Source organism: Sphaeramia orbicularis, chromosome 15 (assembly GCF_902148855.1).
Source record: "Sphaeramia orbicularis chromosome 15, fSphaOr1.1, whole genome shotgun sequence".
NCBI lineage: Eukaryota > Metazoa > Chordata > Actinopteri > Kurtiformes > Apogonidae > Sphaeramia > Sphaeramia orbicularis.
Genome location: NC_043971.1, coordinates 49,153,802 through 49,167,577, shown reverse-complemented (window position 1 = coordinate 49,167,577; position 13,776 = coordinate 49,153,802). Strand labels below are relative to the sequence as shown.

At 36.2% G+C, this 13,776-nt stretch overlaps 1 protein-coding gene across 3 annotated transcripts in view; it reads right to left on the bottom strand.

Moving 5' to 3' along the window:
* piezo1 (piezo type mechanosensitive ion channel component 1 (Er blood group)) overlaps nucleotides 1–9,924 on the bottom strand; it is a 138,673-nt gene extending 128,749 nt beyond the window's left edge. For all 3 annotated transcript variants that reach the window (XM_030155684.1, XM_030155685.1, XM_030155686.1), the window contains exon 1: nucleotides 9,452–9,924. In XM_030155684.1, the coding sequence (XP_030011544.1) occupies nucleotides 9,452–9,515 (64 nt within the window). In that variant the 5' untranslated portion in view covers nucleotides 9,516–9,924. The remainder of the gene's footprint in view (nucleotides 1–9,451) is intronic.
* Between the last annotated feature and the right edge of the window lie 3,852 nt (nucleotides 9,925–13,776).

The following is a 13,776-nucleotide window of genomic DNA, read 5'->3' as shown; positions in this document are numbered from 1 at the left end:
GGAGAGGAGAGAAAATATTGTCTCTGTTACAAAAACAATGAAAAATAAGTGCAAACTAAAGACTGTATATAAAAATAATGACACAAAATTAAACTAAAAATATATATTGAAAAATACTGACAATACACAAAACTACAAAGAAATATATACAACATGTAAGGATATACACAAAGTAATAAAATATATGAGCAAGGTAAAACAAAAACAAACAAGGTGCCTGAGTATGGCACTTTAAGTACTATTGATTTATTTTTATATGAGTCATCATCGAGTCACTATCACTACCAAAAGGTCTGTCTGTCCACAGGTTAGGCCTTCAGTCTCCAATATTTTTAAAACAAAATATCAATGAAGGAATCATTTGACAGAGTGTTGCAAAATTTAGCACAAAGGTGGCTTGGTCACAAGGATGAAATGAAGCAGAATTGACCGTCCGTGGGTCAACGTCAAATGTTAGTCTATTCTAATGAATGTGCCTTGAGAGATATTTTGGTAATTTTTTGTAGCCTATATGTTTTAAATCAGCCTACATGTTCTCTTGTATGCTGCTGCTTGGAGAATATTGAAGTTTTTCAAAGTTTAGAATGGTTTGCAAAAGACAAGCAGTATTTTTAGCAGTATGTAGTCTTTATGGGCCATGGTTATCACAGTGTAAATAAATGCAGTCAGTGACATATCAGTGACTGACACATTGACTATGATAAAATTCAGTAAAGGACTACAGTGACTTACAGTAAAAGGTCCCAGACAAAATGTGTAGAACTGTACCATATAGACAGGTAACATAGAAAGGGTAGAATAGCCTTTGATTACCAATTGTGTCATTTACAATCACTGTATATACAATTTACATTTCATGGTAACTTCACTGATCAGGCAAATCAATAATATGTCCTGCATCATCTCATAATAGTATTAAAGACCTTTCGAACAGCCTTCATTCTGTAGTTGGATAAATAGAAAATCAGACATTTTGGTGGTGACACAAATTGGCACTTTGCACAAATGTGATTATTTTTGCAGATAAAAGTCTTCAAAACGCTTATAATTGTTCTTCATTTCATCTCAGAAGCACATGGGTAACGCAATCAGCAAAAAACTGAAGCAGAATAGGTTGCAAAAACAAGATTTGTGTGGCCATGACTGTAGATTTTCTATGGGTTCTTTTTATACCCAACTGTAATTAAGCCTGTCACAACATGACTTACATGATTAAATGCAGTGGATAAAATGGTTTAAATTCAATTGTGTAAGCACTATTTTTATGGTGTTCTTTTAATTATGTCATTGTCGCAACCTTTCGTCTACTATGGGACCTAAGTGGCACATTAACAACCTCAACTCTGCAAAATTAACTCTTTATCACAACGTATTTTATGCCTTGTATCTGTGCCCACTCATACATGGTGATGAAAGCCTTAACTACACCCTAACTAACTACTTAACTACATTAACTATATCCTAGCAACAAAACTTTACTAATAAATTACCTGAACGAAACGCATAAAACTAATAATGTCTTTACATGTCCATGTTTCTTTTAAAAAGGGTTAAACGATACAACATGCCTGAAATCCAGCTCATAATTACCTTCAAAATATTCATCAAAAACACATGGGTCATCTGTCTTGACTCCAGTGATTTCATTTTGTGCTTTTATTTCTTTTTGTGCACATATCTTGACACACATCAAAAAAAGAATGGTCTAACGCAGTGGTTCTCAACCTTTTCGTCTTGTGACCCCATCTTAACATCACAAATTTCTGGCAACCCCAGACATTCAAAACTGAGACATTTTTCTCTTGGAGATGTCCTAGCGGGGCCAGGCGGGCAAAGAAATCTTTCCATTCTATGTTTTGTCTGGTTTTCTGACTGTGACTGTGTCCAAGCAGGTTGAAGTGTAGTAATGCATGCGGTCACATAACTGGGTCAATCAAGATATGCCCTCTCAGATATTATACCCTGCATTTTATTTGAACTTGATTTTTATTAGGAATAGTGTGTGGTGTTTTAATTAAAATGAAATATATATTGAATCATTAAAAATATTTCTTATTAGTAATTTTTTTTAAAAAAAATCAATAGAGGGTATGCACGTGACGTCACCGCAAGCAAAAGTCACCGCACTTACGCCCACTGAGTGGCAGAAAGAGGGAGATGAGCGGCAGCGTTGGCTTCAATACTGTCTAAACTTAAGAACAATATTCAATAAAAATGGGGAAGAGCTGTTGTGCAGTCGGAGCTATCATTTTACAGACACCGAAAGACAAAGAAAAGAGAAATAGATGGATCCACAAATCCAAGAAACCAAACCTAGATCTGTGGATCCCGTTTTGTGTTAGGTAACATTAATTTATGCTGTATTTTTGGGTAAAATCATACCTTAAATTACATATTGTTTTAGCTAACGTTACTTCTTAGTAAAGCTCTTGGTTTCATGATCAGATCTTTCATGGTTTTTGTCTTCATTTTGTGATTCTGAACCTTGTGCTCTATATGATTTGTAAACTAACTTAAACTGAGGCTAACCTAGTTTTACAAATATGGGGAACTGGAGAATAAAACTACGACGGAGTATTAGGGCCACATGAGAAAATGAAAACACTTGTCACTATGAGTATAAAGTCATAAAATATCGATATAAAGCCCAGAATTTTATGATAATAAAGTCGAATACAAAAAGAATCACAATGTCATGAGGATAAAGTCGTAGTTATAAAAAATAATTATATTTTAACAAAAATGTCATTTGTTTATGAGATTAAAGTCATCATATTCTGACAATAAAGTCATAATATTACAAGAATAATGTTGTTTTAAAAACAGGTGGGAAAAATATCATAATTTACAAAAATACAGTCATATCCTGCTGGTCCACAACAGTAGTATCTGTGTTGTATAAAGTACTTGATATTAACTACACGTACATCTCCTCAGTCCCAGTAGATCATGCATATATTCACTGGGGTCAGTCCACGGTCTACTGGAAATGCACTTTGGATCAGCTGGTTCACTGCCTAGTTTTGGACCCTGGTTGTCAGTCATGATGAAACCATGTATATTTGTTTCAGGTAAAAATAGCGATTACCCCCTATACCCTGGATGTCAGGATATGCGATTTTGGGCCACATGTCAATGTTCCTGGACCACTTGTTCTTTGGTAGCTCGTACAGATCCATGTCCAGTCCAATTGTCCTTAATTTAATTTCATATTTCACATCATCCCGGTCTGGTTGTGTTTACTGCTGCACTCCATCATGTTGACCAGGTTGGTTTTTGCCACTCAGTCTGACTTAGAGGGGTGTGGCCCAGGGGGGAAGTGACATATGCGCATACCCTCTATTACTAGAAATTTCAGGCGACCCCATTTGAATTCCAGGTGACCCCACATGGGGTTGCGACCCCAAGGTTGAAAAAGACTGGTCTAATGTCAAAGCAGCAGAGGTGGTGCAGAGGCATGTAGCGTTCCACAGAACGTACAGAACAGACTGAACTCCCAAATATGAGATGGAGATCTGATGTGTTATAGATGTGTGTTGTTTTTTTTTTTTGTTTGTTTTTTTGTTTTTTCAGTTCATTGTAAGACTGGTTTGCAGTTCGCATGCAAAGCAGGGCACATAAGCATGCAGCAGTTTGCACAGTCCTATGTACTGTAATCAAACATACATCAAACATACAAATGTGCATGAAAGATGGCACCATACACTTGGACCTGGTCTGTGTCCAAGCGCACATTCATCCTCTCTCTCTTTCTCTCTCTCACTCTCTCTCTCTCTCATTGTACTCAATACTTTAATGTGCACTGACATGACAAATGGTCAGATATGCAACCGTTTATGAAAGTTCCTAAACTCTTGCAACACAAATAATTGTAGCGATAAGTTACCTTTACACTAATGTGTAGTACAGTGATACTAAACAATCTGATTAAAAGCAACTCTGTTTTCATTCTATTAGGTTGATGGTTTCGGCAGCTGTGACCTGATGCGCTGCATGTTCGTGTGTGGTAATATCTGGATGTTGGCATCTTTCATTTCCTTTCAGCACAGTAGAAACTCATGAGAACTGTTGACAAAACAGTGCAAAGTCTAGCTAGAGACATCCTGTCAGGACTCGCACACAAAAACTGAAACAGATTATTCATAGATTCATTGTAGAGGAAAACGGAAACGACTCTCTTCATTTGGTGTGTATGTGTTTTTTAAGATGAAGACAAAGAAAAAGAACTGATCTGAGGTCTGCATTACAAAGATTAGCCAGATGTCTTTAACCTTAACATAAGCTTTTTGGTAGAACCAAAGTGTCAAAGTTGTATACAGAGTGACCTATGATGCAACACTGTACAGATGAGCTATTCTGAAACTCTAACCTGCATTATCAAAATGCCTGCATTTAACTCTAATGGCTGAGGAAAGGTGTCCACACTGAAATATGTATTTATGTATTTTAACTGACTGTACTAAAAGAAACAGTGCAGTTATATACATGTTAAAAATAGTGAAAGCTCATCAATAGAGGGCACTAGTGCACCACCTTACCTGTCACACAAGGAAAAAGATGATAGGAATCACCTAAAATAATTTTACAAAAACACTGATATTTAAATAAACAAGCTGTGCATGATACAGCCAGTGAGTGCTGTGTATACACCCCCACGTATAATCGTAGTAATCGTGAAACCATAACTATTCCCCTGACGATAATCGTAGCACCAAATCTCTAATTGTTACATCCCTACTCCCATCTTGGTTTTTACATTTGAAATACAGCATCTCAGGAAGAGGTGGAATGTTTCAAATTTTGGCACAGTTGGTCACTTGGATTGATGGATGGACTAAAAATGCAAATGTCCAAGGTCAACTATGAGATCATGTGTCTCCATCCTTCTTGCCATGCAATATCTCAGGTACACTTTGAGGTAGGGGTGGGTGATACGGGCAAAAAAAAAAAAAATCTTGATTACTTTTTTAAAATTTTAACGATAATCTGACAATATCCTAAAAAATGTGAATTACTTTCTTTTTTTTTTTTTTTTTTTTTTTTTTCTACTTGCTTACCAGGACATCTGGTAGTATGTCTGGTAGACACAGCATTTCAAAACGACAGCTCTTGCTTGTTTTTAAAGGTGGTGGTGGGGGGTGTAGGTGGGGTAGGGGCAGTAGTTACATACGTGGGTGTGCGGTCCATAACTAACTTAACTAACGCTGGGGTGAAACAAAAGTGAAACCTAACATGCTTTCAACCTCCGACTCCCAGCTTCTATTCCTCTATTCTACAGCGAATCTTACAAGAAATTTTCACAACTTCTACCCTGTATCCACTGGACCCCCTCCACTGCTCTACGGGGCCCCCACAAATGCTTGGCCCCATGAATTTGTCACGTTTACCACCCCTTTACGGCATCCCAGGTTGCAAATACAGTTATTCTGACCGACATCAGTCTTGTCCAAACTGAACCATTTCCAGGCGAGCAATGTGGACACACGTCTGCTATGAAATCATCTGCTGAGGTGGGAGCCTCCTGCAGATTTCCTCCATGTGAGATGATGTTGTGTTTTGGGAGCTGCCAAGTCATCACGAGACTGAATCCTGTCCACTGACTGGCTTCTGAGGCGCACATTCGGCCAATGAGGACTTTTATGCACCTCTCCTTTGCCGTCTATGCACCATCCGTTTGTTTTATTTTTGAGATGGTATGAATACACGAACATGAGAAATTGCACATCATCAAATCAACATTTACAATATCATTGTAGGCAATACATATCACCCACCTCTGCCTTGAGACAATGTTTTCAAGCTTGAAATTAACCTTCAGTCTTTTTTTATTCAATTTACTAATTAATAATCTATCTATCTATCTATCTATCTATCTATCTATCTATCTATCTATCTATCTATCTATCTATCTATCTAAATCTAAGCTTGGCAAATGGTTTTTGTTTGTAAGCTCAGGTGCCCAATTTGAACAAGATGGAGTAGCTGTGGAATGGTTAGGGGTGAAAGTTGACAAGCTAATTTTTTAGATAATAAACACTAATTAGAGGTAACTGCCCTAATTACCTAATTACCGGGCTTAACTAAGTCTACCAAAGTGGATACACCTGTCACACAAAGTACACACCTGTCACATAAACCGGCCATGCCCTTAATTATAGATCATGTTATGCCTTGAAATAATTTAAACAGATGACTTGTTAAAAAAAAAAACTCCCTGCACATTTGTAATTAAATGAACAAGTAGGTGAACTGTAGACCAGTAACCTATAACCGGTTTATATCTGCTGTAAAGTTGGATATTTCCACAGGGAAGTCTGTGGGAAGTGACTCACTTTTAGAGCTAAACTCAAGAGGACATTGGACTAACTGCAGGTTTAGTCAGTACTGACACACTGACTGCATTTTGCACCACAGAAGCTGCCACTTGAGAATGACAGGGAGCAAAATTAGAAAATATATGTAACCACAGTTTGGTGAGTTGAAGCTCATATGCGTTAATGTCCTGTTAGCTTCATGTAAATACTGCCCCATTGTCCGATGGTTTGTATTACACTTCTGCTTTTTCCTCCAATTTTAGAGGCAATGGTTGTGCAAGAGAGGAATTCTGGAAACTTCAATAATAACCCTCCTCTCCAGTAAAATACCTCCACAGCTGCACAACACTAATCCACATTTTCTGTGAGTGTTTCTGGGGAGAGAAACAAAGGTCTCTAAAGTTTGGCTTTCATTTTTTTAAACTTTCCTTTTTGTTACATCACAGGCCCTTCGTCACATCTGTAGCCATGCTCAGTAAATACACAATGATACAACCAAACAGGATAATGATTAAAAGTATAACGTATCCATGAAAAGGTTTTCAGTGCTGATCAAGTCAGCATGTATTGTCAATCTGCCATCCTGTTTTCTGCTCTGCGGCTGTTTGTACATTCTCAGTTTTGAGTAAAAAGGGAACCAGTCATATCTTGAAATCAGGATATGATGTGGCAATTCAACCAGTACCACAGCAACAAATCATTTCTAAATCTGAGACATTCATATCTACAGCGAGTTACATTTCTAACAAACGTACAGTTTCATCCCGTCTCAGCTGACCAGGTGTCTCAACACACCACAAAATGATGTCCCACATTTAAGGGAAATATATGAGTTCAAGGAGATTAAAATCGAGTTTAAATCCAAATATATCACAAATTTTCATTGGCAAAAAAAAAAAAAAAGCATTTCTACTAAATGCAGCTCATTCCATTTGCCCACTTCCTGACTCATTTTCTAAGAATTGTTCCTAACTGGGTAAAACTACCAACACCATCATTTTACAGCACCACTGTACAGTAGAGGTCTTTCATGATTTCCCAAGGAAACATGATCAATTTAGTACTTGTTTTGTTTATTTGGTTGATAGTTTTGTTCATTTTTTACTTTACTTCATATTTTGCTTGTTTACTTTTCTAATTCCATTTTATTAATTCTGGTCAGTTTGTTGACCTACAGGTTTTTGTACTTGCACTATTAGTATGTTTACTGTTAAGTTTTACTAGATTTGTACAGATTTGTGAAAAATTATTATTCTTTATTCTATTTTTGACTTTTTTTTTTTTTTTTTTTTTTAATATTTATTCTACAATACATAGGAGCTAAGTTTAAGCCGGAGTCAAATTCTTTGTGTGCACAAACTTGCCTAGTAAAGCTGATTCTGATTTTCTAATTTATATTGTTCATTTTGATTGCTGTGTTGGTCTTTTTTGTTGATTTAGTGATTATTTTGTTCAGTTTTATTCTTTTTTATGCTATAAAAAAAAGGATTCTGTTGGGTCTCTGTAAACTTAATTTGATTCTGATTTGAATTGATAAAGCACTTTGTGACTCTGTCTGTGAAAAGTGCTCTATAAATAAAATTTACTTTACTTATATTGTTGACTATTTTGGTTATAATTTTGATTAGTTTTGTTCAATCTGTTGTTTATTGTCTTTACGTGTTCATTGTGTTAATCGTTTTATTTCTCATCTATTTTGCTGATGTGTTGTTCATTTGTTGACTGTACTGTTTTATGTACTTTGTATGTTGTTCATTTTAATTCAGTGTCATGAATGAGAGCCAGCATATGTGTAAAAACACTGACATGGATACCCGACAAACTCATCATTAAACTATGTCATTCAGCCAAAACATTTCCCAAGCAACCTGTTCACATAAATTACATGACATAACATTACTGCACTCTCAAGACCACAGCTCATTTTCCATTACACCTCATGAACAGGACAGAAGTTTTGATTCATCTGAAAAATCGTTACAGAAAGAAAACTGCCAGCAGACAATAGCTTTAAGACTAGTTTCACTTGGTCTCAGTCCTCAGACACAGCCAGTCCAGGTTCCCACCATACTAAAAATAAAGCAATTAATCGGCTCAAATCAATCAAAAAATATTATTAATTACAATTTTCCTGAATCAAAGCTTGATTTCCTAAATTTTTCTGATGCTAAACATTGGTTCCACTGTTATGTTTCACACAGACACTTACTGTGACGCACATGACGCCAGGATTAACATAAAGTCATATGTTAGTTCCATGTTCAGTTGTTAGTCAGTTGGATCCAAATGTGTTGAAGACTGCAGTGCACATATTGTTTGTAGATGTCATTTGATTTGTTTGTTGGTATATACAAACAAACTATATGTATAGAACTATATGTATATAACAGACAAGTCAAATTACAAAAGAGATTTGTAGTTTTAGTTTCAGCTGGTTGTTGAATAAAGGATAAGTTGTCATTTTCATGCATGTCTTTTTCCACACTTTTCCTTTTTTTCCCCTCTCGCCAATTTAAATAATCGTTTAATCGAATCGATAGTCATCCATAGGTGCAGCTCTACATCCCACTGACTTCTGGCTTGGCTACACTCAGGTTCATCTCCGCCAAATCTGGTTGAAATATTAGTCAACTTAAGATATTTTTTTGGTTTCTGCCAAATGTACCCACTCTAAAAATATTGTCTTTTACCTTTTTGACGTGAGTAGACGTCATTCTTTAATTCGGCTACTGTTTCACTTATTCATCAGCAGTAATTAAAGAATACAAGTTGACAAAAGAGACAACACCGACTGAGGACAGAACGGGACGCACATTTGAGTTGGAACACGAAGTTAAATAAATTCACCTCTGAATTCCATCTGACAGTGAGCACTGACGTGTATGAAATGAAATGTCTTAGCTCATATAGTGCAGTAACCATACGCACATCGTCCTGGAAATGGAAAAGTGGTTTTTTTTTGTTTTTTTTTTAACAGTTTCCTTCCAGCTGCTGGAGTAACCACCCATAATTACTGTCTGCCTCTGCTCTAGGTTGAAGGCAGAAAGTTCATGTAAATGAGGACTGATTTGTAGTATTTTCGGGAGTGTTTGTGAGACATGTGATGAGTCTTATTAAAAATGTGACCTGTTACCTACCTGTTAACAGGACGGTGGGCAGCAGAAAGCAATAGAAGAGCCACACGACCACCTGGAGATCCATATCGGCTCAGCGCGGATCAATAAACACAAATCCCACAAAAATCAACGACGGATCAATAAGTACCAGGGAAGGGCGCGCGCACATAACGCTCAACTCCAGCGGCTCCATCGGGATTATCGGACTAAATGTGGCAGGACAGTGAAAAAAGGCCATTCTTCCGATGTGCGCGCATGACTTCCAATCCCAAAAGAAGAGTCGAGCGGAAAGTTTTCAACGTGAAACCAAAGTTTGGGCTTCGACTCTACCGGGCTGTGCGCGTGCATCTGCGGCAACTCGGTAGGTTCCAGTGAAGAAGAAAAAGCTGGGCTGTCTGTGTTCCCTCCTCGCGGGGCTGCCTGTGTTCCCTCCTCGCGGGGCTGCCTGTGTTCCCTCCTCGCGGGGCCCAGTCTGAAGTAACAGTGTTGTAGGTGGAAAATGTGATTCACTGGCGACTCAGTCAGTGGGGCGTTCATAGAGGAGCTATTCTCCGCCGGGTCACCTCCCTTATACTGCTGCACACTTTACAACGCTGCACCACAGCTTATAAAAAGCTTTATTGTTTACACATATTTAAGGTGAAGACCTAGAAATCAGCTGTTGGAAGTGTCTGAAACGTGCACTTATTTACTTAGATTTGTGATGTTAACATGTTGATTCGGGCTCAGGTCTAAGGTGTGAACCCCCCCCCCCCCCACACACACACACACACACACACACACAGCCCATGACACATTATCTACCTCGTCTGACACAAAGTCATACATGAAGTGGCATATACCAGTGGCGCCCCCTACTGTCAAAGTAGTAAAGAACTGTCAATGAAGCTGCAACATTGATTATTTTTGGGGCCTTCCTATTCCGAATGACAAATGGCATGGAATAACGAATGACCTAACCCTAACCCCCAACCCCTTACCCTAACCTTAACCCTAGTGGTCATTCGTTATTCCAAGCCATTTGTCATTCGGATTAGTCAAGCCCTTATTTTTATAATAATCAAAAAAGTTTAACCTCCTAAGACCCAGCTATGGGTTTTCTGTCTACATTTGTGGACATGAGTTTCACAACTTTATACAAAAAAAAAGAAAAGAAAAGAAAACTGTCCACCACAGAGGACATTCCATAAAAAAATTTAAAAACTGCATCTGAAAAAACTGTTGCATTGTGATGTTTCCAATATAGGCACTTATTTAATAAAAAAACAAAAACAAAAAAAGCTTGTATTTTGCTGACATTTCCGTGGTCTTAGGAGGTTAAGATGTTCACCACCAGAACCAAAACTTGGTTAAAGACAAAACACAACTGTTCTCATCTGTTCGACTGAATGAGTGAATGAATGCCTCATATATCAATACAACAGTGGTATCATCGAATTGTATGGTATGATCGTTTTAGATTATGTATATTTTATATATATTATATTTACATGTATGGTATGATCATTTTAAAGGATGTAATTTTATACTTGTTCTGCAATGTTATGGAAGAGCCCAACTGGGGACTGAAGTTAAGAATTAGCACTAGCTATAAACTCTATATGCATCACATCAGCTGCAAACTGGTAATTATGTTTGACTGCATTGTCCCTGTCAAATAAATAAATGATCGATTAACCCTTAAAGACTCAAACATCCACCAGCGACCAAAAGCATCTCCTCATATAAAATGTTTAATACCTTGTCAGTATGTGTAAATAATTCAAATAAGATGCAGTTTGTCGTCTTTTCATCATCTGCCAATGATATATTTTTCTCTTCAGTTTACTGTTTTTATAAAATAACCTTTTAATTAACTCTAAGATTTAATGAACATCTATGTGATCTACATGTTGGTTAAACATTGGAAAATACCTGATTTTCACTGAAAAATGCAGAGGACTGTCATAGAATAATAATAAGTAAAACTGAAGAAAGGTGAATTGTAGAGGAAAATTAATTTGGAAGTCGCCACAAAAAACAGTTCTTGGTCTTTGAGGGTTAATCTGTTGGTTATTCTCTTCAATTTGATTTGATTAAATGATTATTTGAATTGGCGAAAAAATTGTAAAAATGTGAAGAAGACATGTCTGAAAATAAGAAACAACTTGTCCTTTTTTCCAGAACCAGCTGAAACAACAACCACAAAAAGTACAAAAGTGAAAGAATATATAAAAATTATCTTTATAAAAATAATAACAACTGGCCTTTTTAGCTGAAAATTTGATTAAAATGTGAGATACCTTTGCATCAAGTTAATCAGAAATTAATCTTCCTCCACTCTTGTATTTTCATCAAAATCTAAGTTTCAGACTCGTGTGTTGAAAAGGGATCAAAAGGTTGTACATTCCTGAAAAAACTAAGACACCGTTGACAAGAAGAAATTAAGTTATGGCAATGTACAATAGATATCCACTTTGCCATTCAAATTTAATGCCCACTTATGATTGTTTTTGTTTGTTTGTTTTTTATACTTTCTTTTTTAAGGTATCTCAACATTTTGATAATAAAATTGAAGTTGTTGACATTTCGAAACTCAAGTTTGTGTAAAATATTATGGTCTTTACATATTTTGAAGTTCATTTGCAAGGAATACAAACAGGACAAATGCAGGGATTTGTAAATAATAATATTAACAGTGTGGTTTCTCTAAATATCATATCAGTGTGGGTGTGTATGTGAAAGCCTCCTCTAATCAAGCATTTTCCCATTGAATTGCACCATTTAGAAGATGTTTTTTGGAGCTGGCTCTTCCCTTTCATTGTCTCTTAATGCTCTGTCATATAGCCTGCAAATGTTCTCCCATAAGATTTTAATTAATGGTCAATGCATATGAAAGAATGAGGTTTAAGAGTGAAAGAGAATACAGATTAGCCTCCTCACAACTGAAACAACCTTCTTAAAAGGTTCTGACAATTTATTTGGTGTAATCCATTTAAATCATCTCAACATGACCTGATATGATAGTTTAATCTAGAGCAAATTATAGAAAGACCAAAATACTGGATGAATACAGTACAGTACAGTGTAAAAGTCTTAGGCCACCTTTAGCATTGTTGTTTTTACAGCACTGGCATTACCATACATACATATTTATTTCTCATTCTATTTTATTCAGGTACAACAAGAAAATACTGGAATTATGTGCACAGCCTTACAAGACATGCAAAAAACTGCACTAAATGGGTCTCTAAAGGTTAGCATGGTTATTTAGTGTGACCCTTGAGCCTATGACAGCACAAGCAGCTCAATTAGAAACATCTGACATGGATTGAATGAAATCTGGTATAAAACATCAGAAAATTAAGACAATAAATCTTACACTGCATTTTCTGAACAATAGGCTGAAATACATGTTAAGTGCAAAGGGAAGTCACACTAAATACTACCACTTTGGTTTATAGAGGCTGTTTTTCCCTGAAACTTTTTACGGCTGTACACATTTCCCACTTCACTAAACCAACAAACCTAGGTCTTATACACAATACTGTAGATAAAGAAATGTAAAACCTAAAATTATTGTGAAAAATAAGGGGCACCACAGTAGAAGAACACAAATCAACTCAATAAAAGGGCAGGTCATTAAAAGACAAAAGCTTTTTGTTGTTGCAGATCAAGGCTGTTGTCTGTGTTGATCACAATATGTGTGTGTATGTGTGAACAGATTATGACTGTGCACAATGATTAATCAGGCCTTGATTTTTCACACCCTTCAATGACAAAATCATGTTGTATCCAAACTAAAAACCTCAGCTGATCACAGATCTCTTTTTAATGATTACAGTTTATATTCATTTTTACCTGTAACACAATTTGAAAGTTTGCAATGAATGAACAAAATGAACAAAAGTGAGAAAAAGGATCTTGAATCATGTTATCAGAAAAGGCATCTTACATTACCATGCAATTTTGTTGACATGTAGGTTTTAATGGAGTTTTCAGTTTCATTGCCTAGTTTAAACTGCACAGAAATCCAATCCATACATGATGTTGATAAACTAAATAAATTAGTAACTAGTATGAAGTAACTAGTTAATCTAGTGGTTCCCAACCGTTTTTGGCTCAAGACCCCATTTTAACATCACAAATTTCTGGCAACTCCAGACATTCAAAACCGAGACTTTTTTTTTTTTTTTGCTAAAATTAATTTGTTTTTGATCATGTAATAGTTTGCTATACTATGCTGTAAATAAACTTAAATTGTAGATGACATTTAGCTTGGATTTACAAGGCTGACAATTAATACTGAACAAACAATAACTCAAACTATGAATTGTGAAAGTTGATTGTGTCTTTCAACTCACCAT